The sequence below is a fragment of the Camelina sativa genome, chromosome 11, assembly GCF_030686135.1.
Source record: "Camelina sativa cultivar CO46 ecotype springtype chromosome 11, ASM3068613v1".
NCBI classification, from domain to species: domain Eukaryota; kingdom Viridiplantae; phylum Streptophyta; class Magnoliopsida; order Brassicales; family Brassicaceae; genus Camelina; species Camelina sativa.
This window is the reverse complement of record NC_141890.1, coordinates 7,026,006-7,053,425: the sequence shown is the minus strand read 5'-3', so window position 1 is coordinate 7,053,425 and position 27,420 is coordinate 7,026,006. Positions and strand designations below refer to the sequence as shown.

Here is a 27,420-nt window from a genome sequence, read left to right as displayed (position 1 = left end):
GTTTTGTTTCTTTATGTCATGACATACAAAATTACAAACAAACAAAAAACAAAGAAGGTAAAAAAACAAGTGGAGATTGTCGGAATCTAAGGAAAGGATATAGTTCTTGAACCACATAATAAAGTGGTCCACCATTTGTTTTGCAATATCGACACAAATTGTACGCCCTCATCCTTCCATTACCGTTAGTTTTCTTTTATCATCATGATCTTTAGACCTCAACTCGTAAATACGAAATTCATGTTTTGCAAATTATCAAAAAAAAATTGGCAACTACTCCGTATTTGCTAGTCAGCCAAAGAGAAACCCTACAGAAATGTTTAACTTAAAAAAACGGTTTTTCAAAAACCCATTGATGGAGAACAGAGCCCTTAAATGGTAGTCCACAATCCCAAACCCAAACACAACAAGCTCTTTAACACTAACGACCAAATGTGTATATTTTTGTAATGTATATCGTGAATATACATTAGTTTATCACAAAGAATATATAGATTACTAATAATCGACAAAAGTAACATTATACATAAGCAAGTTTACAATAAGTGTTTGAGTGATAGTAACTAAGTTGCTTTTTTGGGGTACTCTCTTGGTCCAAAAATTGTGGAACCAACCCTGACATTGGTGCTTCCCATTTCAATCTGCAGTTCCATAAGTTCAAAGAAGCATAGTCAAACATCATCTTCTACAGTTGTGGTTCCTTGGATGAAAGTAAGAGAACATTCAAATGATTCTATGCCAAAGATATTATGAGAGAGACAAAGATATTACCGCTTGCTCGAAGTCACCCGACATGCCCATGGACAGTTCAAATTGATCCTCAGCCACTCCAAGTGCCTTGCACACATCAGCTCTACAGTTTGAAAGTGTCTGTCCCAGTTGAAGGGGGAAATAATAAACCTTGATAAGTAAAAAGTGTGGAAAGAACCCGCGAGGGTTTTGTCGCGGTTGTAGCTAGAACAATAGCCTTATATATGATTACATGTACACGGATAGAGTAAAATCAGTGGCATACCCTGAAGTTCTCTGGAGTAGACGTATAGTCAGGCATCCCAATAGTCATTAATCCGGAGAATACAAGATTCGGACAGTGGAGTTTCACATGTCTTGCTAGCTCTACAACACTGGAAGGTTCGATTCCAGATTTTGCTGCACCAGTTTAAAGAACAAACAGTTAGTCAGCCAATGGACGAAGCAGGACAACCACATACCAATTTACAGGACAGTATTGGAAGCTCGGTGGAAAAAACACTCACACACTTCTCCGCTTGTATTCACTTGAACCAAAACCTTTAGTGGATGTCTCCCAAGGTTAGAAACAGCTCGATCAAGATGGTTTGCTACCTATATAATTCGAGTCAAATCAGTCCAAAATGTTGCACCAAAATAAAACATCAAACCAAAACCTCTTAGCAAACTCAATTGCGCAACATAACTCTGCTTTCTCATCACTCTAAATCTTAAACTATCTCACAGAACTGCTAGTATATGTTATGAGTGAAGTTATATTACCTTCTCGCCATCAACACCATGAACCATTGCCAAGTTTGGGACTCCAGCTGCAAACATTGGATTAAAACAAAAAAAGAGAGTTTCACTTTCACTTGACCCCTAAATCAACAGTAACAATTCACTCAATAAAACTTGGAGAGTCATTATGTATTCAAAGATAATGGGAAATTTAAAAAGTCACACTCAATAGCGTTTTGGCTTTGTTGCTCTGCAAATGCCCCACGAAGTGCCACTCTATATCTTCGGGAAGCTACATATCAAACAAAATCGAACGAGAAACTCGTCACCATCAAAGTATGAAGGAGAATCATTCGAATTCTGAACTGTCAGTTTGAGACGCGATGTTCAATCTAAATTGGTGAACCTGTGGAGCTTTATCGATGATTTCCTGGACGTAATTCTCGCCGAAGCAGCGGTGGCCTGCGTCGTAGATTTGGCGGATAAGTGAGACCGGTTTAGTCTTCGAGACCGCAAGGACCCTAACCCGCTCCGGATCTCTTCCTACTTGCTCCGCCGCTTTACGAGCCCTCAGAATGACAGACCGGAGAGCAGTTGCGGCGGTTGCCTCCACCGCTGGAGCTGCCATCGCCACTCGTTTGTAGGAGAACGCACGCCTTGGCAATTTGGGCTATTTTCGGAAATTAACAATTGTGCCGGGTCACAATTTTTTCCCCACGTAATTAAATTAGTTTATGGCCTTTTTACGATATTGTGATTCACGACGGTGTCCACAAATTCATTAATGATTTTGATTTAAGTACATATCAAAAATTAGTTAGGACTTTTTTGATATTTGCATAAACTAAAAATCAAAATCGTATATTTTGTTTTTATACCCGTTCAAAACTTTATGGGATTCAAAATTACATAAACCACTTATTCATCCAACTGAGATTGGACATATATTGTAACATCCATTGTAAATAGTTCAACTTTGTTTGTAATTATAGAGATTTAATTATGTACTATATATACGCGCGCCCCGGCCCTTCTCGTGTGATGGATCAATCATTCACGCGTAGTTACATAGACCATAGACGCAGAACTCGCCGAGCGCACACAGATTGTTACACTGTCCACAATGACGTTTGTCGTAAGCCAAGTAAATGCATTGCCCGCGACAACATGTTTGTGAGAACTTGCATTTGTTCTTACACGCGCCGCAGTTCTTGTCGTCGTTGCTCACGTCTATGCACTTGTTGTTGCAGCATGTCACCGTCGAGTTGCTTCCTCCGCCTCCGTTGAGATTACATATTTCAGGGTCCTTGTTGCAATGGTCCGCAGCGTTAGGGTTTCGCTCGCCTACTTCCTTCTGAGCCAAGAACCGACTTGGCCTTATAGTCAGCGTAACCGGTACATCGAAGCTCGTGTGCTCCACGTTGGTGGTGGTTGTGGTTCTGGTTGTGATGACTGCGATTGTGATTGCGGTTGTTATTGCGATGGTCACGAGTAGCTTCAAGAGGGCCATTTTCTTCGGAGCTTTGGGGTTGTGTGTGTGAAAGGGAGAGAGAGAGAGAGATTGTTCTTCTTTTTTTCTTCTTAGAGAGACTGTGAGAGAGAAAGAATTGAGATTGGTGAGGAAGGAGAGGATGGAGTTAGGGTTTATATATAGTTGTCGTCAAGTAGAGTTGACGCAGGAAATGCGGTAACAAAAATGTTGTTAGATATTTATTTTCCGTTTAGGTTTGCAAGTATTTTTATGATTATGTGTGTTTTGTCGATAAAAAATAAACAAATAAAGGAAACAATTAGAATACAAACTATGTGCATGTATACATTGTTATGGTGCGTGCATTACGCTTACGCCTCTAGGAATGAAGAAGAAATACAAAAAAAGATATGTATTAACATGAATACATGATGAAACCAGTTGACTACTATACTTTATTTAGTTGCTAGATGAACTTTTACCGCATGAGATAATTTTAATCCATCTCCCCATTGGCCGACCTGAGGTAATTGAGGCGAGTTGAACGGAGAAGCAAAGGCATCCAATTTTTTTTAAATGATTTTTCTTGGTAGCGAGAACCAAGAAACATTGATTTTTCTTTCTAATAAGGGCAAAATTATTAGACAAGCCAGCTTTAACTTGTGTATTAGAAAACACGTTCCTCCGTGTTTAATCAGCCAGCAATACAATTAATCTATATATATACTTTGAAGATGAAAAGTTCATTACAAGTTTGAAAATATGAATTAGTGCGCATGCAACACTACGTACGTTAACTAATGAAGTTAAACTACGCTCCCGTTGACACGAAATGGTTCTTAATTAGCTTTTGACTCAATTTTATCATTCACGTTTTTGTATTATACTACTCAGCTGGAATAGGTCGTGTGTTCATCAAGTATTATTTTCCATCTATAACATAAACAGTTCAGTATATAAAACAATTTTAATGTAGTATTGAAATATGGTTCTTTTATATATAGTTTATAACAGATTTTAAAAAAAAAATTGACAAGATTATTATTTCTTTCATAAAATTGAACGATCAAAAGTAAGGACAAAACAGTAGAACAAATAGATTGATTTAAAACTTTGTTTGTTGATTCATCTAATTACTTCAATTCTTTTAGGATTGTGGTTCTTCATGATCTATAATTAGTTTCTCAAATTTTAAAAAATTAATTAACATGTGTTATGACAAATTTTAAAAGTTAAACTATAATGGTGAGTGGTCAGCAAGTCAAATGGTCAACTCTTTTCTCGCATAACACTTCAACTTTACGGCATTAGAGTCAACATCATTCTTCTATTGGCTGTATTCTGGCCTCTGCAAATTACACTGTACGTCTACATATTTTATATATTGAGTTAATTACATTATCACACGATGCGTAAACTCTTTTTTTACATACGAGAAATGCTAAAAACGTATTCTTAGTCGGATACGGAGTATGTATAATAATTTTAATATATTGAAACAAACAAATGTACGACAAAAACATTTCATAGCTTCCATTCTTCAAGTCTCCCATTTGAACTTTGCTAGATTTTTTTTTTTTCCAAGTATTTTCATTTTATATAGAACAGAGGGATACATATTACAGAGCAGTGGAAAAAACTCCACTAAAACACAACCAAACTGCTGAGAATTAAAACATTAAACTGTAAGTTACATCAGTAGAAACAGCATAATCAGCTACTAATTCAAACCGATGCAAAATATGAAGAACCAAGGAGATTTCATAACTCTCTCAATAAGACCATACTTCCAATCTGAGACTGTAGTTGATCTTATAGCTTCCATCATAAGCTTTGGTTATGAGAGGTTCTTACACATCAAGCTGCATCCTTCAGAGACTTAGTAACCGAAAAGTTCCAAAAAGTAATCAGTAGAAGATCAACATACTTTTCTTTTATGTCTTTTATCTTCCCAAAATACCTATCACCAAAAAGAACAAACGATCCTAAAACTATACAAAGATCATTATTCTAGAGAGTTGGAAACAACTAAGTGCAACTTAAATAATCAAGACCTTTTCAGAGACCACAATCACCGATCTCTGTATCTAGCACCCGAGGGAAGACATTCAAGGAGGGTTAGAGGGTATTGGGTAAAACTTGATTCCAGTAACCTTGCTACGGAGACGAGTATTCCTCGCCTGGTCTGTATCAATCTCCTTTCTTTTTTTCCTTTTGGAACTTTCTCCTACTTCAAACCTGTTTTGGGTTGAGAAACTTTGACTGAATTGGATCCCATGGACTCCTTGATATCAGCGAGGTTGCGTATAGGGTGCATAACAACAGTTCCTTCTTCATTGTTCATAGGAGAGGGAGGTCGAGGAGGTTGAGAGATAGGCGAGTATGATGAAATATCAGAACTCTCAGAAAGCTATTCCTCCGCTTCATGACTATGGTGGTTAGAGTTTTGACCTTCCTCCCAAACAGGGACCACATGTTCATCATCTTCGTCTGCCGGGTTAACCGGGGGAGCCAGAAAGGTGTTGAAGTTTTGCTCTTGTATTATACCAGAAGCCATTGCTTCAAATACAGAGCATGGTAGAGAAAAAACAGAGAATGAAAAAGTGGAAAACATCTCAATAATTCTCGACAACTTTGCCTTACAACATTACACACAATTATATAGAGTGCTACGGTCGTAACCGTTCGATTAGTAACGGAAACAACGCAACTTTTAACCTACACCTATTCATGTAGCATATGACCGAACTCAATTACCACTAACAAAAGGGACAGAATCGAGTGTGATGATTTATCCGACTGCAGTTACTGCAGAGCGTGAGCTTTTCATACTCAAACCCAATCATGGCTTTTTCTCCAGATTGAAAACGAACACATCTAAAAAAACGGATTCTATCCGTAAAGATAATTATGACTTTAACCCGAAGAAAGGCAATCTGATATGTAGTGTCTTCATTGAAACCGAGTTCAACAACATCTCCTAGAGTGTTAGCTATAAAGCTTACAGTTCTTTCAGAAACATATGGCAGAGGGATTCCACGTAACTGAACCCAAAGGTCGATGAAAGTAAGAAAATCTTCGCGGGGGAAGTCTTCCCATCTCTGTAACGCCACAAACCATTCATTATACAACCAAAGTTGTGCTCGCAGCACTGACACCAGGTCTGCTTCTAGTTGAAAACGAAACTGAACAAAGCTGTCATCCGGTATACGGCCATGAACTCTCGAAGATACACCCCATAAGCGTGGTAACTCCTGAATCACACCCTTCAGCGGTTGATCTCTTAGGTTCAGGGGTTTCCCAATCAAGCTCAGTCTGTTCCTAGCCAAACCTCGAGCATAGGCAGAATGAGGTATGAACAGTTCAGGATCATCCCGACCCAGAACCATGTATTGGAGGTCATTCCAAATTTCATGAGGCATGATGGGAGAAAGAGGAAAAGTAGAAAAAAGAGGGAAGGTACAGAAGTGAAAAAACAGAGAGCAAAGGGCTCTCTTTTCAGAAAATCAAAAAGTCAAGGATGACGACATCTGGGAGCAAACCAAGAAATAGCTAGCAAAAGGAATAATCACTGTATAAAGCTCAAGTAGCTTTGTCGTTTGTCTTTGTCGTTTGTCAAAAATAATAATATATATAGGATTACTTTGAAACGAAGAAAGGAAAAACTTAAAGAAAGAAGAAGAAAGATATTTGAAAAGAACACAAAGATCTTATCAAAACAAAGACCAAGGAGGACGATGATCATAGAGCATGGTCACCGCAGAAAAAACCACGACTCGAGGACTTTTGTTTTTGCCCAACTTAGAATGCTAGAGAGGATATTACCTATTTACCTTTACTAATTAAAATATACAAAAAGAAGAGAAAGAAACAAAAAAACTACCCAGAAGTGTAGGAATCCAAAATACGTCTCTTTTCCAGATCAAAGAGACCTTTTAACCAAATTGGATAACCGCAGACAACATAAGAAGTCAATCTTATGTCAAGCGTCACACTTTCTGCAATCAGAAGTGCTCCAGAATTGCAGTTTTTTGGTTCAAAGAGGAGAAACCAATTAGGTTTGTGACTGGCTAAGATAAGGAGAGGAGACATATGACTTGCAATCACTGGCCATTGAAGTGGTTTGTTCATGGCCTTTATAATCTCTAAAGTCGTAGCAGCAAAAGTGACATGCTCCATATGTAGACTATTCATACTTTCCAATGCCCATTCCCAACTTTTAATTTTAGCATCAAAGACAGATCCTACTTGAGCAAAAGATCGTCGACTGTGTAAAAGAACATTCCCATCAGAGTCTCTGACAACTCAGGAAGCACCAGAGAGAGCCAATCGTTTGTGCCAAGAAAAACCTACATTGCATTTCACTTCATTAGAGAAGGGAGGTTGCCATGTTGTTACCTGCAGAGGTGAGTTGAGGTTGTCATTTAGATTTAACAATTGTGCAACATTCCACTCGGAGGCCGCTTCCCCAGCTTTCTGAGTTAAATGGATAGACTCATGATGATATCCATTAAAGAGGAGGGAATTCCTGTTTTTCCATAGATACCATATGATCCAAGCAAACTTCGACTTAATCTCATTATGAAGTGAGACACATTGCTGTAGACTGAAAAGATAATGCAAGTTTTCGAAAATTACATCTCCAAAACCCAGCAAAAGAGATGGCACATTAGATAAAGCTCATACCTGTCTTGCTAAATTTTAAAAACTAGTTTGAGGGCCCATATCAATATTGGTTTTTCCCGACCCTTTATTTAACCAATTTATAATTTGAACTGGTTTCTTAACCTAGTGTATTATATTTATAATGGCCCATTTGTTGATAATCTCTGTTAATTGACGAAACCTAAATCATAACTAATCTTCATAAGTTATCTGATGATGAATTTGATGGATTAAAAGTTGAAAACCAAAATCAATAGTCTCAACTGGTTTCAAAAAGTTAAACCCCTTGTCCTATACAGAAAATCTTATTAGATGGGACTAGAGGTATCAAAACTTTTTAACTTCGAATGTCACTTTTGATTTATTTCACTAGTTATATACGTAATTGTGTTTATGTTCTTTCTTTTTGCTGTGTGTTTAATTTTATAATCAAAGCTTAATTCTTTTGACTGCTAAAGCATCGGCAAGGAGTGAGTTTCCTCAATTCATATGGCCTTTGTTAGCTTACATATATTAACTTTAGTTAGATTGATTGCGGTACTCATCGTCATATGGTACTTAAAAACCGTCACAAAGTAGTATAGCAACTAAAAAGCATATCAACCAAAAGAAAGAAAGAAAGAAAAGTATTTGAAAATTGTAAACCAATCTAATCTTGCTTTATTAAAGGCCTTCTATTTCTGAAATAAAACAAATCTATACCTGACCCTAAACATAAGTACTAAGTAAGCAATACGCGTAGTTTTCATGAATTTTATTTTTATGTCTTAATTAGTGTTCTATATGTAGACTTAATCTTGCGGTTAATAAAAGATGTCTACATTACACACACTCAATATCGACACACACCAATTTGTCCAAATCACATGCATGAATCCGCGTTTTTCATCCAACCCACAAAACTCCCAGCTTATCATCAATCAATCTATCCATAACCGAATAAAAATAAAAATAAAAAGTAAACTCTGAAGTCCAACTGTATTCTCGGAGCAAAAGCAAAGAGGAATAAATATTGGGATTCCCAGCTTGCATTCTAATTAAAGACATTGTCACCTGTATCACATTACGATTCGACCACACATTTTTCTTCTTTTTTTTTCTTTACAGCCGCATAAACACACATAAAATAATTACTTCTTAACTTTGTTCAAGTTAAACCCTCTTTTAAGTAGGCTGGAACTGGGTTAATCTCGTTCCCACGTTAAAATGGTCTGTAACCACGCGCCTTCGTCACGTGAATGTTTCATGCGAGTCTTTTTTTTTTTTCTTTTCTTTTCTTTAAAAACTCGTTATCGGAGGATTGAAGTAACGGCGCCGTCCACTCTGGCTTCATGCCGTCAAAGCTGTCATTACCCATTCCTATTCCGCCACGTACAGCTTGTTTCACGCACTTATTTTATCACAAGTAATGCTTACCAGATTTCATCTGTGTGCGTTGCCAAATATGTACGTATCTGTGTGGTTAGTGTGTGTTCTTTGCAATTAATTCAAAACAAACTCCTCGATTAAGTATATTACACATTAAATATATACAGATGACTCAACATGCAGCTGTTGGCAACATTGATAAAGTTTGCACTTATTGACAAGTTTTCACTCACAAGATGATCTTGCAGTGAACGTCATACCATACTCATTTTGGCGATGGCATATACTTTCGAACAAATAAATTAAACCATATAACTGCTTTTTTTAATAAGCATGGTTGTCATTGGTATGGATCATGCTTAAATATTTGCAAAATTCAGACTAAGCTACGCCTGTCATAAGGTTCAATAATTTTGGAAACTTTGAATATTAGATTAAACTGCTGTAAACAGTAAACAAATTGTAATATAATTTATCCAAATATAGGTAAAGTGAAAGATAAGCTAAAAGTAATAGAGCTTCATAATTGGTGGAGAAGAAATCAAGAAATCAAGAAATTAAGAATAAAGAATGTCGTATTAGACTTTGAACCAAAGTCCCATGCCAAAGTCACATACACACACACTTCTACAAACCCAAAACACATACATACATACATAAAACTCATATATAAGCTTCTTTATTTACCCATTTGCTTAAATAATTCAACATCTCTTATTCATCAAAAAAAAATTCTCCCACTCTCTAAAAATTCACATCTACTCTGTTTTCTTTTTTTTGCTCTGTTCCTAGTTCCTAATATGGAGATGAATTGGACAAGAGGACCAATCATAGGTCGAGGCTCCACCGCCACTGTCTCTATAGCAATCTCAAACTCCGGTGAGATCTTTGCTGTCAAATCCGCAGAGTTGTCTTCCTCAACGTTCTTGCAGAAAGAGGAATCGATCTTGTCCACATTGAGCTCTCCTCACATAGTCAAGTACATAGGCTCTGGTTTGACGCGTGAGAACGATGAATCGGTTTACAATATCTTGATGGAATACGTTTCTGGCGGGAGTCTTCACGATCTAATCAAAAATACCGGCGGGAAGTTGCCGGAGCCGGCGATAAGATCATACACACGACAAATTCTCAACGGTCTGATGTATCTTCACGAGAGAGGGATTGTTCACTGCGACTTGAAGAGTCAGAACGTGCTGGTCGAGGAGAACGGCGTTTTGAAAATCGCTGATATGGGTTGTGCTAAAAAGGTTGGCGAGTCTGAGTTTTCCGGCACACCGGCGTTTATGGCGCCTGAAGTTGCTCGTGGTGAAGAACAGAGGTTTCCGGCTGATGTGTGGGGTTTGGGATGTACGGTGATCGAGATGATGACTGGATCAAGCCCATGGCCGGAGCTAAACGACGTCGTTGCTGCAATGTATAAGATTGGATTCTCTGGTGAGTCGCCGGAGATTCCCGTGTGTGTATCGGAGAAAGCTAAAGACTTTCTGATGAATTGTTTCAAGAAAGATACAAAACAGAGATGGACAGTGCACGAATTGCTTAAACATCCTTTTCTTGACGACGAAGAATCTCAATCTAGTGAGTGTCTGAATAAGAAGACTTCATCTCCGAGCACTGTGTTGGATCAACGGTTTTGGGATTCATGTGAAGAAGTCTCGAAAAGTCATTTAATTTCGATGGATCATGAAGACCCTTTTGCTGGTTACACGGAGTCATGGGATTCACCGGCTGATCGGATCAAGAAACTCGCCGGAGATGAATTTTTAAGCTTACCGGATTGGGATAGGGAAGACGACGGCGGGTGGTGTCAAGTGAGAGGGGACGAACATGAAGAAACCGAGGAATGCGACGGGGACCAGGACGTGATTTGCGTTGAAGCAACGTCGTCGTCGACTGAAGAAGTTGGGGATTTGAATTCGAATCAAGACAGCTTGTTCTTGGAATATTCCTCTGACGACATCATTAATAATTTCTACTCTAATGTTGCTATTCAAGGAAATTTAATTGCATTTTATTATTTTCGTCTTGAAGATAAAAATGTACCTATAAAGAATGTGTTTCGTACTACTACTAATGGGAATAGGAAAAAACCATTTGGTTTTCAAATTGCTAGCTCGTTTTTATAAAGTCATAATAACCAAGTCTGATGAGCATTGAACCATGTCCATGTGTTTACAATGAAAGAATCTACACTACATAAATTACTCAATATTTCATATACGACAAACATATGTCATAATAGACGTTAAGGTTATGTACTAGTAGTCTAGTACTAACGATTTTTAGAGACTATTTTACGTACGATACGACTCTACAAAGGCAATATAATTCAAAACTGTACATCTTTACAAAGTTGGAAATGGAATAGATGAGATTTGACTATAGATGAAGTCTATCTAGATTTGGTCCAAAATGAAACGTACGTATCTACAGACTACAGACGACGTCTATAGTTCCGTACAACTTTTGGGTGTTCACCTAATATAACCGCATAGGTACCCTGTTATGTGAACGCAGACGACTCTTTCTTTGAGGTTCATGATCAAAGTCGGCGTTTACTTACTAAGTTGGTCAGCACCCAAGGGCCAAATACATAATTGAAGTAAATATAGCGGATTAATCCTTTTAGTCAACTTCCACCGTCTAAAATCTAAAAACACATAGACACCGACACTGACAATTTCGTTGGTCTTGATAGTTGATAGTTCTACTGCACTACCATCATTTGAACATTCTTCCTTTGACACCAATTACCTAACAAAGCAAATGAATTAAAATACAAAAAATAAATATCGCACAATTTATTAGGTACCGTTTGTGGAAATTTGTTGTAACATTAATTATATATTTTCCGTACTTAGCCAAAGACAACAAACAATATATGAATTTAAGAACACCACTGATCAGTACTAGTATAATGAAAATCTCTGGACGACAAAAGCTCTCACTTTCACTTAGAATAAATGTATTGTGTATAGTACAAGTACTTTTCTTTTAAAATTGATATAAAAAAATATTTAATGGTTAATTTTTTGTTTCCTTTTTAAATCATTAAAACATTGATCTTAACTGTTGAAAGCTAATTTACAAAACAAAAATGAAACAATAATAGTATTACAAACCATTTTCTCGTACCATATCATTTGCCACTATCTTTAGTACATGTCATAACCGCATTAACATATAGTTTACCTACAAAACGAAAAACTAATCACAGGTAGAAGAAGGTCGTTGTGAAGGGTTGATGCTGGTGATTGATGACTCAGTGCTGATGTCGTGATGACTTTATCATGCAACGCAGGACATACCAAAGAGTATTTGTCATCTCATTTTTTTTTCTTTTCTATTTGAGTAGTTAGTATTGGTTTGTAATAGTGGTAAGTGGTGAATGCCCAAAATTAAAACAGTCTGACTAATTTTTCCACAATTATTATGGTAAGAACAATTAGCCGGTTAGAAAAACCATTGCAAACAAATTCCTTGGTGAAACTGTACCTACTATAAGTTTTCTTTCTAGTTGTTCATTTATCTAACCAATAAAATTATGTTAACATTATACAATCCAAGTACAATTGTTTCAGTCGTTCCAAAATCTACATCAAAACTTGAAGTTATATACGACGTGATTAATGTCTTGTGAAACTATTACATCACATGGTACTAAATCATTATTTGAGATAAATTTATTAGAGATGAAAAGAGTTGACTTGAGAAAAATGATGGGGAGAAGAGTTATTGTTGGCAAACGCAGTCAATAACAATATCATTATATATGAACCTCTTATTTTGTCATCTTATGTTCTGATCATCTTTCATGCCTTCCATTAGATGGCTGGAGAGTAGGTGTATTATATTTATATACCCTTATCCATTCCAATATTAAAACTCATTTATTATCAGTGTTTTTATTTTATTTTGTGATCATTTATTTATTATCAGTTTATAAACTGGTAGAAATTTTATTTTATTTTTGTTGTTGTTTCTAGTGGCTCTTAAATATGTACTACTATGTCATGTATGTATGTAATATATTATATGAAAATATAGAATCCCCTTTATAATAAAATGGAAGTACACAACATTGTTTTGTAGACTATATAATTTTAATAAGTTGATTACAAATAGGTTATACATTAATTGATAGATTAATTGGTTACAAATAGGTTATACCGAAAATCTTAAAGATAATATTCTAAAGAATCATATCATCTAACTTATCATATTAATTTTTTTTATTAAATTATTCATCAAATAAAATCTTTTGATATCTAACTTAACATATTAATTTCTTAATTATCATTATACTTCACCTCTCATTTTTATATATGAGTCTATTTTGTGAAACAAATAAATTATCATATTATTTATTATAATTAAAAAATAGTTTTATTTTCGGATATACCATAAGTTGAATTTTTAAAAACAAATTCAATATATAAAATATTCAAATTTTACTAGTATTATTCTGTAAAAATAATATCTATTGAATTAAAATTTTTATTGAGTAACGGATCAAATTTTGAATATTTAAATTTAATTTCATATATTTTTGTTGAATTTTATAATTTAATATAATATAATAAACTTTAAATAATTTATTTTGAAATATTTTTAATATATTGACACTTGATATAAAAGTTAGAAACTATAAACACTCTAAATTGATTTATTATAGCAATGTCAATGATATGAAAGAATTTCAAGAAACCAAGTATATTAAAACAAAAAGTATAACAATATATTAAATTACTCATAATATAATAACTCGCTTTTTAAAAATTAAATTTACAAAATTATGTCTTATAATGACATTCAAGTCATGATGTTGAATATACATTGTTGAAATAACTTCACATATATAACCTAATACAACATATTAAAATTTTATTTTAAAATATAAAATATACAAAATTTTGTATAAAATAAAATTTAATCATTGTTATAGCACGAGTACTTATCTATAATCATTAACAATATAAAACATACAAAATATATGTCTTTTTTCAAGCCATTATATTTAGCATATAATTTTATTGCATATAATTTTATTGTATAATATTTTACTAAAAAACTTTTAAAAACAATCAAATAAATTATATTTTATATTTTATATGAAAATTACAATAGGAAAAAAATGAATTTCAATCGGTGCTCGGTCTTAATCTAATAACTTGTATTTAAGTATTTCACTCTTTGTATTTGGTACGTGTACCTTCATTATTTTAGCAAGCTAGAGATGTCGAGTGAAGTGAAGCCCAGGCCCATTATATCTGTTAACGAAGTTTATAAATCGAAGTGAAAGCCCCTTTAATATATTTGAAACGACGTCGTAAATAGAGTGGGATAGTGTTGACCAGTGTGGACGGAAGGGACAACCTTTTGAAATAGCAATCGAAGAGAGCTTCCTTCGCAGTGAGTGAGTTTGATGATAGCAATGGAGGCTACGGCGGCACCATTCTCCTCAGTTATCTCTTCCAGACAAAACCTTTCCTCCTATTCCCCTTCTTCGTCGATTCGCGTTTCTTCTCCGACTTCTTTGTTCCTCTCCCGGAAGAATCTTGGCAAATTCAAGTATCCGAGAAGCCTCTCCGTCCGTGCATCTTCTTCCTCCGACTCTGGTATTTTCTATTGTTTATTCCTGTTATACTCCATTCGATTTGTTTTTTTTTTATTATTATTTTTTTATATAATTATTTTATTTGTCTCTGTGGTGAGTAGTTGTGACTTTGCTTGACTACGGAGCTGGGAATGTTCGGAGCATCCGCAATGCTCTTCGCCATCTCGGGTTCACCATCAAAGACGTAAGGGTTTTTTTTTTTTAATCTAATTTTTATTTCCATTGTTTCTCATTTTTCAATCCTGGGAAATGTAGTCAATGATTGGGGAATGTAGTGATCTTGTAAAAGCGTCGTTAGGCAAAGACTGATATCAACTTTGTAAATGTTAGGTTCAAACGCCAGGTGACATTTTGAATGCTGATCGACTCATATTTCCTGGTGTTGGAGCTTTTGCACCCGCCATGGATGTACTTAACAAAACCGGGTACGTATTACTAAGCTCTGTGGATTTCTCTTTACATTGATTGTGTATCAATTACCACGAAGTAGTTTTCTTTGTTAAGTAGCCCAAGGTATGAGGTCTTCTTATGTAACAAATCTGTAACCACATCTCATGCTTAAATCGTTTAAAGTGCTTTGTATTCTGAGATGTTCATAGCTTTTAGTTGATCATGTTTTGTCTTGTTCTTTATATGCGATTTTCTCGGTTCTTTGATTCAGGATGGCTGAAGCATTGTGCACATATATTGAGAATGACCGTCCATTTCTAGGCATATGTCTTGGGCTACAACTACTTTTCGAGTCTAGTGAGGAGAATGGACCAGGTTTACCTCCATTGCTCCACTTCATATTATATATATTCTAGAATCTTTCCGTCAGTACATTCAATATGATCTACTTTATGGTATCATGTATTTTTGTGGTGTATTTTCTACTTAAGCATCTGTATATTTGTGTTAGTCAAAGGTCTTGGTTTGATACCGGGAATTGTTGGACGCTTTGATTCTTCTGCTGGTATAAGAGTACCCCACATTGGCTGGAATGCTTTGCAAGTGGGCAAGGATTCTGAAATTTTGGATGATGTGGGAAATCGTCATGTATATTTTGTTCATTCGTACCGCGCCATTCCGGTATGGATAATAATCTTGTCTCTTTTTTTCTTCTGTCATTTTTATTTACGGACCTTTGTCTTGCACTTCTTTTGCGTGTATTCTGAAACTTCAGTTCTGTAATTGTTGTAGTCAAATGAAAACAAGGAATGGATTTCGTCTACGTGCAACTATGGTGATTCCTTTATATCTTCCATTAGAAGGGGAAATGTGCATGCAGTCCAATTCCATCCTGAGAAGAGCGGGGGTATGAAAGTTTCGTCTAGTTTACTTCATCTCTTATTCAGAGTTTATTTTCATATGTAGTCTTGTACTAATTCTGAATCTGGAAATTTTCAGAGGTGGGGCTTTCTGTTTTAAATAGGTTCTTGCATCCAAATTTACCAGCGACAAAGGTAGCTTTCACTCTAACCTTACATGTACAAGGTTCCTAATTTTTTGGTGTCTAATGGAAACCACATTTCACTTGAAGACAGAAGCCAATGGAAGGGAAGGCTTCAAAACTTGCAAAGAGGGTAATAAGCTTTTAATATTATTACCGGATGTCTGTCTCCTCCACAATTGCTCTTAACTATTATGGTAGGCAGTTTTTCTAACTATTCTTTTTTCTTTAGGTGATTGCTTGTCTTGATGTCAGGAGTAATGATAAAGGAGATCTTGTAGTAACTAAAGGGGACCAATATGATGTGAGAGAGCAATCTAATGAAAACGAGGTCTGTGAAAATTGTTGTTTCAATGTCTTATTTTGAGCTGTGTTCTACTGTTCTTTGTGAAAAAATGAAACACTGTTGGTATCTGAATGTACTCGATACGTCCATATCTTACCTGAGAATTTTCGATTTCACTAGTTATTCTCATCGGAAACAATAAGCTCTGGATTTATTGACTTTTCTTGCGCAGGTTCGAAACCTTGGCAAACCTGTCGATTTAGCAGGGCAGTATTACAAAGATGGTGCAGATGAGGTATGCTTTAACAGTACTGTATATGTTCGTGTCGCAATAACAGGTTAATAGCTCCAAGACTCTTAATTTAGATTTGATTTGGCACTTAAACATGCTGCTTGTGGTTTGTAGATTAGCTTTTTAAACATAACTGGATTCCGCGACTTTCCGCTAGGGGATTTGCCAATGATACAGGTACCTAGTTTTTTTTCTCTCGTCAGGATTGAAGTATTACTTCCGCACCGTTTTCTTTCTATCTCCGATTTATATCACTTCCATACTTTATAGGTGTTGAGGCACACGTCAAAGAATGTCTTTGTACCACTAACTGTTGGAGGTGGTATTAGAGATTTTACAGATGCTAGCGGCAGGTACATGATAAACTTTTCAGCTTGTTTCTGTGAACATTTTTGTGCAGGGATTATGCTCGTTCTTTCCTTTTTTTTTCCTGCAAGGATGTTGCCATTTCTATCCTCTACTCAATATAATATCAAGTTACAATGGGTCAGGTACTATTCAAGCTTGGAAGTTGCTGCTGAGTATTTCAGATCCGGTGCTGATAAGATCTCCATAGGAAGTGACGCTGTTTATGCTGCAGAGGAGTTTGTGAAATCAGGAGTAAGCTTGTACTCGCCTGTCTAATTTATCGAAGTTCTTGTTCATGATAGTATCTATAACTGACGGGACATTTAATCCCCTTTTCCTGTTTTCTTGTAGGTGAAAACAGGGAATAGCAGTTTAGAACAAATATCCAGAGTTTATGGAAATCAAGTAATTGTTACCCAGTCCCGAACAATTGGCTTTCTTTTTTACTTAAACCCCAGCTTGCAAAAATTAAAGGATGCTAGTTGCTTTAAGAAGGACATCAATATCTTAGTTACAGATGGAGTAAACAGTTAACATATTTTTGACTGTTTCTTATATCCTCTAATTTTGTGTGAAGTCGGCAGCAGCTTTTCACTTAATCATACTTGATAAGAGTTTTTGTTTTCACAGGCAGTGGTTGTAAGTATAGACCCTCGTAGAGTTTATGTGAACCATCCTGATGATGTGCCATACAAAGTCATCAGAGTGACTAACCCAGGTATGCTGGTGTTATCACCTCTAAACGAATATGATGTAGGCTGGTTTATTTATATCATGCACTAGTTTGAGCGTTCTCATGCATTAAAAGTCCAAGGCAAATATTCTTATTGCTATGAAAACCAAACCTCTAGTTTCCTGAAGGACATGATATGGTTCATCTTGCATCAATCTTATTTGAGCTTTTTGTCGTTTCCTTGAACTATACTAAGAACGCAGTCGCATTGAATATAGTTTCTCCATAAGTTTGCATACAAATGGAATAACCTGGATTTAATCTTGTTGGTGTTAGGCCCTAATGGGGAAGAGTATGCGTGGTATCAGTGCACGGTAAAATTCCTGCCACCCTTCGCACTATATTATTGATTTGCCTCATTCCTTGACTACTGGTTCTCAACTAAAAGGTCAGTGGAGGACGAGAAGGTCGGCCTATTGGAGCGTATGAGCTTGCTAAAGCGGTGGAGGAATTAGGTGCTGGTGAAATTCTATTGAACTGCATAGACTGTGATGGTAAGTACACTCGAAATGTCCTTCGAAACTTTTACTTGGTTTCATATCTGAATATGTGAATACGAACCATGAAAGAAAAAAAAACACACACAACCACTTTAAAACCTTTTTGGTTGAGGAGTTAAGATCATTGTATGCTATATAATTCTCTCCTTATGATACCTTCCTTCTTTCCGAGTTTCAGGTCAAGGAAAAGGATTTGATATAGACTTAGTAAAGTTAATCTCAGATTCAGTAGGAATACCGGTGATCGCAAGCAGTGGAGCAGGCACTCCCGGACACTTCTCTGAGGTGTTTGAGAAGACAAACGCATTTGCTGCGCTTGCTGCCGGCATTTTCCACCGAAAAGAGGTAACCTATTTTACTCTTGTTAAAACCCTTAGCTAAATCTTACACCTCGTCTGGTAACACTATTATTCTACCGTTTGTATGAAGGTACCAATCCAAGCTGTGAAAGAGCACTTACAAGAGGAGGGCATAGAAGTCAGGATCTGAGAATTTTTGGTCTACGTGTTACCATTATTCATGTCACATTCAACAGGAAGTTCAAATCTTTACCTTCAATAAGCCAAATAAGTCGGAACCATCGGAGCTCTAGCAGATCTGAGTGATTTTCTCTTATAGTTGATTTCTTTTTGTCGAGACCATGATAATTTCTTTTCAAGATAGTATATGGATTTTATGTTTTATTTCCTTGACAGTAAGAAAGCATACAAGTTTTCGAAAATATATACTTTTCAGTTCTCTCGTGTAAAATGTTCATTTCTATTAGTGAAGGAAAGAAAGCATACAAAATTTTCTCTCGTCTAGAAAAAATGAAGAAATCTATTGGTATGTTTTGAGTCATAAAAGATCATTCAAGTCGAAGAAAAGGGTATTTTATTTGATTTTATTCAATCAAAATTAACATATGTGTATCAAACTCTGTAACAAGTAAGAACTTAGACACTGAGGCCTATTCTCCCCTATCGGGCAATACCCCCCCGGAACTGTAAAGAAACTTAAAAGAGAAAAATTGTTGTTAACCCCCAAACGTTTTAAAGACACTGCAGGTCTATAACTGGCAAAAAAGCCAGACACTTTCTGGCTCCTCAGAACCGACTTTTTTCATATGTCAAGAAGAAGCCTTTGTGGATCCTCCACAACATCCTTGACACGGCGCAGGAAGTATACAGCCTCTCTCCCATCAATCAGCCTGTGATCATAAGTAAGTGCGACGTACATCATTGGTCTTGGCACTACGCTTCCTCCTACCACCATTGGACGTGACACAATCGAGTGCATACCAAGAATAGCAGACTGCAAAACCGCAAGTTGCTTTTAGTTAAATAAACTTGTTCCTGATAGAGACCCGGTGAGAGAGAGGAACTGTAATTAAACCTGAGGAGGGTTAATGATTGGAGTGCTTATGAGACTTCCATAGACACCACCATTTGAAACGGTGAATGATCCTCCAGCCATCTCATCTATCGATATAGTTCCTTCATTTGCCTTCTTGGCAAGCGAGTTTATAGTTTTCTCTATCTCGGCAAAGTTCATTTTATCAGCACCTCTTATGACTGGTACTACAAGTCCCTGGAATAGAGACCACAAGAAGAAAATTTCAGCCTCACATACATGATTGCAAGAAGGATGCAATTTAGCACAAACCAATGATCCCTAGAGAATGTGACCTAACCTTAGAGGTACCAACAGCGATACTGATATCAACATAGTCTCTGTATATGATATCATCCCCGTCGATAACTGCATTTACAACTGGTTGATGCTGGAGGGCGCTAACGGCAGCCTGAGACAGATAACAAAGAATTTGCATTATTTGTTTGTTACTATTTGACTCTGGCATTGTATAAATCATATCGAGAAAAAGTTAGTAATGCATACTTTAATGAAGCCAGACATAAGCCCCAATTTTACTCCATGTTTTTCATAAAACGCATCCTTGTATTGGGATCGGAGCTTCATCAAATTTGTCCTACACGAAGAAAGGAGCTCCATAGTTAGCAAACAGCATCAAACTGACTAGTGTAATTCAGAGCACCAAAAGTACTCGCATAACTGTATAGACATATCAACATGGTGGGTCTTAGCTGTTACTCACATATCAACTTCATTGAAAGTTGTCAGCAATGCGAAAGTATTTTGAGAGTCTTTCAATCTAGTTGCAACCCGTTTCCGAAGTCTTGTCATTGGAACCTGCAGTGTTGTTTTTGATGTCATTCACCAATCATGTTACTGTAAAACTTTTAATTACGGAACAAATCCAACTTTATATTAACCTCTGACCACAGTCATTTAAAGAATGAAAAACAGAAGTAAGATTGAATGAGAGATTTTGCATACCCGTCTTTCTCTTTCCTTAGGAGGAAGCTGGGGTTCTTTAGCAGACTGTTTAGGTGGTGGTGGCGAGGACGGTGCTTTGGGTTTATCTGCGACAGGAGCACTTTCCACTTTGGGCTTCGGCTTATCTTCAGCAGGAGGAGAAGGTTTAGGCTCAGAGGTCTCTGCTACCTTCTGAGAGGGGGCATCATGAGATACAGCCTCAGACTTTGAAATAATAGCGACCTTGGTTCCTGGTTCTACAGTATCTCCTTCCTTGACTAGAAACTGCATTAAAAGACCAAATCAAACAAGTTTACTCAATGTAGTTAACCATAGACACCAGAAAGAGGACAACAGTAACGAATGAACACAATACACAACACACATAGCAAACATGCTTACCTCTTGAATCACACCACTTGCGGGGCTAGCAATATCTATTGTCACCTAATGCAGAAAGATGAATCAAATAATAGTATTTGAAGAAGTTAACCCATAATCTACAAAATGTCTTTAGATAAAGAAGAAAAAAGTAAAAATATTGATACCTTATCAGTTTCAATTTGTGCAATAGCCTCATCAGCCTCAACTCTCTCACCAGGTTCTGAAAGTTAAACATCAGATGAGCCACCCAAAGAACTTTTAGATATATATTTACACATCAGAAAGAACCAGAAAAGACAATGCAAACGAGAAACTTACTCTTAAGAAAGTTTGCTAAGGTGCCATCGGTGATAGATTCCCCCATATGCGGCACAACAGCTTCCACGGTATCTCCTTCAGTAACATTAACAAGAAAGCGTGTGAAAAAACCCTACAAATCCAATGAAAGCTACACTAACAGGAGATTTAAGACAGAAGTTTCATAAGAATATATATCAGAACAACTGTGAGCTCCTGAATTTCTTCTACGCAATCATAGGTTCCAAATATGGAAAATCTAGTACCTCCCAAATATGGCAGACCTAGTACCTAAAGTGAAAGAGAGAAAGAGCTCAGGTAGAACATTCATACCACTTTCAGATGAAAAAGGCTTGACCCATCTTTGCAGGGTAGAGGAACCTGAGCTCGATAACCTCGAGAAGCCTGAGTTCCCTGCTAGTGGGATGCAAACAAAAAAACTAATAAATCTTAAGAAGCTAGAACCCCAAAGTCACATTAAAAAGTTGTACTATGAAATACCTGAGAAAGCAAGGTTATGAAAGCTATGAGCATGAGTTCCACGATGCAGTAATGTCTGTTCAGATTCTCACATATAATTCAAATGAAACTTTATTAGATTATTCATAGAAAAATACAGCTTTCGATTAAAGTTTGAAGGTACTTAAAAGAAGTCAGAATACATAGAAATCTGATCATACGATTCAAGATCACATAACACCGACTTTAGTAATAAGTTTGATCATAAATTTCAAAACCATATAATATCAACTCAATTTGGGATCAGAAAATATGGAAAAACAAAACGTACCCCTGTGTCTGAACCTGTTAGCAAGCTTGGAGAAGATGCCGCAACACGAGAAGAAGATTGCAGTGATTTTCCGAATAACTGATACAGATATATAGAGAGAGATATAAGTTGTCACATTTGGATAGAACCGATCAATATTAGCACCAAACGAGATAATAAAAAAAAAAAAAAAAAAAAAGAGCACTAACCGAAGGAGAAGAGCCTTTAGTGGCAGCTCTCCTTATAACAGAACGCAACATCATTGGTACCAAATCTTCTGTTTTAATCCTCAACAACCCAAGTCGGGAAAAATCATCAGCAAATGGAAAAAGATTACAAAAAGGATGGATATTTAATCCTCATCTATAGTTTTGTCACCTAAATGAAGAACCTTTACAAACAAAAAAAGTTTTTTTAAAAAACCGAACTCAGATTCATATTTTTTTCCCCCTGATTCAGATATTTCTCGCTACAGAAAACAAAAATAAATTGAGAAAGAGTCAGACAAAATCTAACCGCAAGGATGGGGAAACCCAGAACAACGAATCAAGAAGTTAGGGTTTGGATTTGGAGAATCGAGAAGATCGGGAAACGCATATGACTTTTGAGCAAGTCACCGGAATATGGCAAAAGTTCGTAAAAGGCTTTGTACTGTGATAGACACGTGTCCAGCTATCATTCGTTTAATTTTTAATTTATTTTATTGGCACAATTTTCTTAAAGTATGGAACCTATGTATGAACTATGAAGTAAGTTGTACAATTTTGACTAAAGAAAAATGTGCAGTTGATTTGAATATATGTTCTATTCAATATTGTTGTTTGTAATTGGTCTATGCCATCTAGAATTAAAACATGTAGACAGTGCAACCATCGGCATAGACGGACAAAATTAAAAGAGACAATGAAGCCATATGATCTAATCTTTTATTGAATAAGTTTTGTGTTCCTAATATTACACACACACACACACAAGTACAGCTATTGCTTCACCATAATCATGGCATAAGACAAAATGAACAAAAGAAGCAAAATCCATAAAGAAAATGAAGAAGAGAAGCTCAAAACTTGGATATTTTAAGCACGAAGGCAGAGAATACGCCTCAGTGCAACGACTCTGAAGGTGTGTGCAACGACTCTGAAGGTGCGCTCGTGAGGTCTGCATTTTCTGTGTGCAAAGGACTCCAGACCTTCAGAGAGATGAAAAAATCATACAGAAACAAGAAAGGAGGGCAAAAAGCACCCTTCTCATCTCAGTTCACAAGATACATACATACATACATATATAGAGAGGGTGTTGAGCAGTTTGGGATGTGTGTCTATACTACAAAGTGTCAAAAGCCGATTTGTCTCTGGACTCTTCTTCCTCAATGTGTTTCTTTTGTTATTTTATTCAGAAAGATGCAGCCAAGAGAGCATTTGGGCCTTCTCCACACCTCCGATGAACATCCTTCATCCGATCCGCTGATCTACAAATCCCACTGCAGCTCCAATCGAACGAGGCAACGCAGATGTTGCCCGCCTGAGCCTTCCACTCACAATCTGCAGTTTCTCATTTGATCAACATCTGAGTTGATCAAACTTTCATACTTGGAAATAGTTAAGGGAACTTGAAATTATTACCTGTTGTGCCACAACATAGCCTACGGTCATCTACATGCTCCACATCCAATCCAAGAAACCATGATCCTAAAGAGACATCCTCATTCACGTACTTGTGAAGTACGTTTCTGTATACACAAATTTGTCGTTGGTTAACACACAGTCAACGTATGAGCATATACACATAAAGAAAATTAGCTTGTGGGGAAAAACTCACTGGTTTATCGATATGTAAGACGCTAATTCCCTTGAAATTGCGTAGAGCTGACCCGTGGCATGGCGGAAGTATTTGTTACCCTCTTCTCCAAATTTCCAGTACTCGGGTTCATGATATCTCACTCCTCTAACAATGGAAACAACGGAAATTTCAGAGAGAAATGAAAGTGAGACAAAAATTGAAAATGAGAAGTGGTCTCTTAAAAGGTGAATGAAACTTACTTCTGAGCAAGAACAGGTCCAGATTTCATGCAACCAATATAGACTCGGGGCTTCATCCGGTACCTCGCTAATTCTGCTCCGAGCGTGGCTGCAGAAATATCCGTAAATATAAGTGAGCAAAGGCGCAAACTTGAGATGACAAGAAAACATAACAGTTCAGAAAAGAGTAAGAAGGGTTATATTCACCTATATTTACATGCACATCATCATCGACTTTCACATAGAAGTCTGCATCCCACAATGCAAAAGCTGTGGTAAAGTAAGTTTTAGTCTTTGCTGACAGCTCGAGATAACCTTCAACATGATCCTGCCCAAACAAACTTAAGACTTTAAAAAAGGAAAGCCGGGATATCGATAAAATATATATGCCCTGAACCTGTCCACAACAAGTATAACTCCATAAGAAACATGACCAGCAAAACTCTTACCAGCCTCAAGAAGTCTCCATGTTTACTTTCTTCAGCTTGAATCGCTCTATCAAGAATTCCACCGGGAGTGGCACTGCTCACAAGAAACACTCGATCAGGAAATATATATACATGAATCAGCCACGCAAACAATTCTTAGTAGAAGTTTTACCTATGACCTATTACAAACCGCATCACGATCCCTTTCTCTTCCTCGAGCTTCTTTCTATCCTCACCTAAACAAGACGTATGTTCAGTCCCAAACATTATACATAAGGCTGAAAAAACCGCTGCTTAGATGAACATACCGGGAGGCATCCAAGTAGCGCGAACTGAATCCCTGCGCTTCCTGCTGCTAAACGCGGTATTGACCCCAACAACCATGAGATACTTTCTTTTGGTAACAGTTTCAGGGAGCTTAAAATCATCAGAAACGGGTGAACCATTCACGATGGATTCTTGTGCAGCTCTTGCAGCTGCCAAATCTGTTTCTAGATTTGAAATCGTTTTATCAAGCGTTCTGCATAACACCATACAAGCAAAAACCAAAAAGCTTAACGCGAAATCAAGATTAAAAAAATATGAACAGCTTAAGTAAGTTCCATATCATATATATATTTAACTTACTGAATGGCATCTGGACTCTTGTAAACTTCTCCAAGGATGTCTTTTGATTCACGCTTCAAACCCTTCTGATAAGCAACTTAGGAATCAAGAATTGCTCTAAAATCCATGAGTATAATAAATTCACCTTAGAGTAGAAAACTTACTTTTGATGAATCACAGTCCTCTGACTCTAACCGCATCCGTTCATCTGACGCTACTGTGTCCCTTGATACAAGATTGGCTTCAGGCTCTGGCCACATTCTATCAACAACATACACAGTCAGATTAGAGCACAATTATGGGATCACAACAGCTTGTGACATTCAGACGAAAATGTAGCACAAAGATTTGATTTTTGACTCTTTCATGAACTACAAATGCATCTCAAGTATATATAAAGAATATAACTTTTGTAATTTTGTCTATAAATGCATTGAAACAGGAAACCTTAAAACACATTTCCCCGAATATATATTTCCTTATTAATAGATATACAAAACTTTTACAGCATAAATTCTCAAAAAAAAGTCGTTAGATTTACAAATCTGGGAGAAAATTTATCCCACCGACAGTCCCAAATGATCTTGTAAAACAGAGGAAACGAAATACAGAGCAGCTGTTTTTGGTTTTACCTGTCGGAGAAGAGGATTCCCGCGCAGAAGAAACCGATACAGAGAAATAAAGTCCATTTCTTGGAAACAAAACTCTTTGAAGCAGAGAGCTCTAATCCTCCTCCTCCTCTATGATGCTTCAACGACATTCTCGTGTGTATATTTCTTCTACTTACGAAATCTATCGAACCCTAAACAAGAAAAAAAACTCTCAAAGAGTTACTAAACATGGGACATCCTCCATCTCAAGACACGACGACTCACCCCCACGAGTCTACTACCACAAGTCAAGTCAACCCAAAAGACCAAAACTTCTCAGTAGTTTTTCAGATCCAATAGATCGAGATACTTTTTCTTCCTCCTCCTCGGAAACGAGAATGCAAAACAGAGAAAGTATAGATTTTGATTTGAGATTGATCCTATGAAAAGAGACGAATGTATGAGAAAACGACAAAGAGAGAAAAGCCGTGGCTTTGGTGCGTAGAATTCGAAGCTGCAAGAAGATGAATCGAATCTTTATTTTGTGTTTGGGGATAATAAAAATTATATCTTTATTTTTTTTGCTTTATTAGTTAATTTTCACTTTAGACTTTAGAGTAGTAATAATATCAGGTAGATTGGATTAAGAGCAATGTTTTGAAATCTGACGCGGATTGTGAACCTAGCTCTCGGGTCACTGAGCCAACCGAGTTTGATCACGGGTTAATTGAGTAAAATATATTTAATATATTTATATAAAATAAATATTTTAATAATATTATAAAAAATATCATGTTTAACAAAGTATAAAGTTTTATAATAATAATAAAATGATTAAAAATTTTAAATCCAAATAAAAAATAAAGAACACTAATTAAACTTTTTCAAAAATAACCAACTGTTCTTACGTAAAATTCGAGAGATGACAAAGAAATTGAAGACGAGAGTTGTCACTCTTGAGTCATGTGTTACCGTCTAAGCTTTAAACGAATAAAAGATTCTAAAAGTAATTAAAACTGTGAATCTCTATACATTTTTTCAAAAATCAAGTAGATTTTTTTGAACCGCTAACCGATCGGGTCAACCGGTTCACTGAATCGCAGGTTAATAACGGTTTTTTCTGGGTTTTGCCGGTTTTATTACTATCAGTTATTAGCATTATACCCAAACCGGTAAAGTCTCCGGATCGTAGGTCAACCGGTTGGACCGGCCGGTCCGGGCCGGGCGTGAAAACATTGATTAAGAGGGGGAGAAAAAACTAATTAAAAAAATTGCAGCTACCGACAGGACCACCCGACGAATAAATTGACCAACGAACCTGGTCTAAACTATATAACTAATAAACAAATCAAAATTAATTATTTTTTATTTAGTTAGTTATGTTTTCAGGAAGAAAACTTTCAGTTTGTAAAAATCTCAAGATGAACAATATTAATGTGTAAAACCAACAAAAAGTGAAAATATAAACGATGATAATGAATTGTAGGTTCGATACGAAAGTTTTTAATAGAGAACTACAATTTTTGCAATCACATGTTCCCAAGCTGTCCAAGAATGGCGACAAAGGGAATCAACAATGACCACAGACCACCACGTGTGCACCACATGATCCTCAATCAACCATTTCCCCTTACAACTCACCTCACCATACCCTTTTTTTTTTTTCTTTCATTATTATGATTTTTTTTTTTGTTTAGTTTATTTTTTTAGAATATATAGATATGAAGAGTAGATCCTCACACTTTCGTGGTCATCGACGGTTTGAATCGTGTAATTCAATGAATCTTTAGTTCACACAATCTTTTCTTTACTTGGAAGTCTTTTTGA

General features: G+C 36.4%; 7 protein-coding genes across 13 annotated transcripts; 2 read left to right on the top strand and 5 right to left on the bottom strand.

The window, feature by feature from the left end:
- Positions 1 to 414: 414 nt before the first annotated feature.
- Positions 415 to 2,311, bottom strand: LOC104722244 (uncharacterized). The gene is made up of 7 exons (XM_010440385.2): positions 1,877 to 2,311; positions 1,696 to 1,762; positions 1,513 to 1,559; positions 1,257 to 1,344; positions 1,016 to 1,149; positions 772 to 870; positions 415 to 641 (listed from the first exon to the last, which is right to left on the bottom strand). Exons 1-7 carry the CDS (start codon positions 2,096 to 2,098, stop codon positions 564 to 566), a joined length of 735 nt encoding a protein of 244 aa, XP_010438687.1. The 5' UTR covers positions 2,099 to 2,311; the 3' UTR covers positions 415 to 563.
- Positions 2,312 to 2,501: 190 nt separating this feature from the next.
- On the bottom strand, positions 2,502 to 3,067 carry LOC104722243 (stigma-specific STIG1-like protein 1). The gene has a single exon (XM_010440384.2). The coding sequence runs from the start codon at positions 2,978 to 2,980 to the stop codon at positions 2,525 to 2,527; it is 456 nt and encodes a 151-aa protein (XP_010438686.1). The 5' UTR covers positions 2,981 to 3,067; the 3' UTR covers positions 2,502 to 2,524.
- A 1,981-nt stretch (positions 3,068 to 5,048) lies between these two features.
- LOC109127241 (uncharacterized) lies at positions 5,049 to 6,376 on the bottom strand. The gene is made up of 3 exons (XM_087472300.1): positions 5,751 to 6,376; positions 5,406 to 5,500; positions 5,049 to 5,351 (listed from the first exon to the last, which is right to left on the bottom strand). Exons 1-3 carry the CDS (start codon positions 6,361 to 6,363, stop codon positions 5,169 to 5,171), a joined length of 891 nt encoding a protein of 296 aa, XP_087328426.1. The 5' UTR covers positions 6,364 to 6,376; the 3' UTR covers positions 5,049 to 5,168.
- A 3,161-nt stretch (positions 6,377 to 9,537) lies between these two features.
- LOC104727728 (mitogen-activated protein kinase kinase kinase 18) lies at positions 9,538 to 11,132 on the top strand. The gene has a single exon (XM_010446806.2). It carries the CDS (start codon positions 9,775 to 9,777, stop codon positions 11,101 to 11,103), a length of 1,329 nt encoding a protein of 442 aa, XP_010445108.1. The 5' UTR covers positions 9,538 to 9,774; the 3' UTR covers positions 11,104 to 11,132.
- A 3,157-nt stretch (positions 11,133 to 14,289) lies between these two features.
- On the top strand, positions 14,290 to 18,974 carry LOC104722242 (imidazole glycerol phosphate synthase hisHF, chloroplastic). 2 transcript variants are annotated; one of them, XM_010440383.3, is made up of 19 exons: positions 14,290 to 14,595; positions 14,696 to 14,778; positions 14,925 to 15,019; positions 15,256 to 15,359; positions 15,496 to 15,665; positions 15,777 to 15,891; positions 15,984 to 16,039; positions 16,121 to 16,159; positions 16,259 to 16,357; positions 16,545 to 16,607; positions 16,719 to 16,781; positions 16,875 to 16,957; positions 17,096 to 17,204; positions 17,304 to 17,357; positions 17,583 to 17,670; positions 17,962 to 17,999; positions 18,074 to 18,179; positions 18,364 to 18,530; positions 18,615 to 18,974. In XM_010440383.3, exons 1-19 carry the CDS (start codon positions 14,403 to 14,405, stop codon positions 18,672 to 18,674), a joined length of 1,785 nt encoding a protein of 594 aa, XP_010438685.1. In that variant the 5' UTR covers positions 14,290 to 14,402; the 3' UTR covers positions 18,675 to 18,974. The 2 variants fall into 2 exon arrangements, with proteins under 2 accessions (XP_010438685.1, XP_087327093.1); XM_087470967.1 differs by having other exon boundaries at positions 14,323 to 14,595; positions 16,117 to 16,159.
- Positions 18,975 to 19,041: 67 nt separating this feature from the next.
- LOC104722241 (dihydrolipoyllysine-residue succinyltransferase component of 2-oxoglutarate dehydrogenase complex 2, mitochondrial) lies at positions 19,042 to 22,721 on the bottom strand. Of its 4 annotated transcripts, none has more exons than XM_010440380.3 (14): positions 22,468 to 22,721; positions 22,161 to 22,239; positions 21,973 to 22,050; positions 21,684 to 21,738; positions 21,516 to 21,599; positions 21,204 to 21,278; positions 21,050 to 21,105; positions 20,904 to 20,948; positions 20,523 to 20,786; positions 20,281 to 20,375; positions 20,064 to 20,154; positions 19,858 to 19,968; positions 19,560 to 19,754; positions 19,042 to 19,478 (listed from the first exon to the last, which is right to left on the bottom strand). In XM_010440380.3, the coding sequence occupies exons 2-14, from the start codon at positions 22,212 to 22,214 to the stop codon at positions 19,287 to 19,289; spliced, it is 1,395 nt and encodes a 464-aa protein (XP_010438682.1). In that variant the 5' UTR covers positions 22,215 to 22,239; positions 22,468 to 22,721; the 3' UTR covers positions 19,042 to 19,286. The 4 variants fall into 4 exon arrangements, with proteins under 4 accessions (XP_010438682.1, XP_010438681.1, XP_019087749.1 ...); XM_010440379.3 differs by having other exon boundaries at positions 22,161 to 22,228; XM_019232204.2 differs by having other exon boundaries at positions 21,516 to 21,596; positions 22,161 to 22,228.
- Positions 22,722 to 22,855: 134 nt separating this feature from the next.
- Positions 22,856 to 26,188, bottom strand: LOC104722239 (putative beta-1,3-galactosyltransferase 4). Of its 3 annotated transcripts, none has more exons than XM_087470968.1 (12): positions 25,879 to 26,188; positions 25,636 to 25,805; positions 25,168 to 25,264; positions 25,025 to 25,089; positions 24,706 to 24,917; positions 24,570 to 24,633; positions 24,419 to 24,491; positions 24,177 to 24,297; positions 23,991 to 24,078; positions 23,770 to 23,895; positions 23,574 to 23,680; positions 22,856 to 23,492 (listed from the first exon to the last, which is right to left on the bottom strand). In XM_087470968.1, exons 2-12 carry the CDS (start codon positions 25,761 to 25,763, stop codon positions 23,344 to 23,346), a joined length of 1,230 nt encoding a protein of 409 aa, XP_087327094.1. In that variant the 5' UTR covers positions 25,764 to 25,805; positions 25,879 to 26,188; the 3' UTR covers positions 22,856 to 23,343. The 3 variants fall into 3 exon arrangements, with proteins under 3 accessions (XP_087327094.1, XP_087327095.1, XP_010438679.1); XM_087470969.1 differs by having other exon boundaries at positions 25,025 to 25,086; positions 25,879 to 26,149; XM_010440377.3 differs by having other exon boundaries at positions 25,636 to 25,912.
- Between the last annotated feature and the right edge of the window lie 1,232 nt (positions 26,189 to 27,420).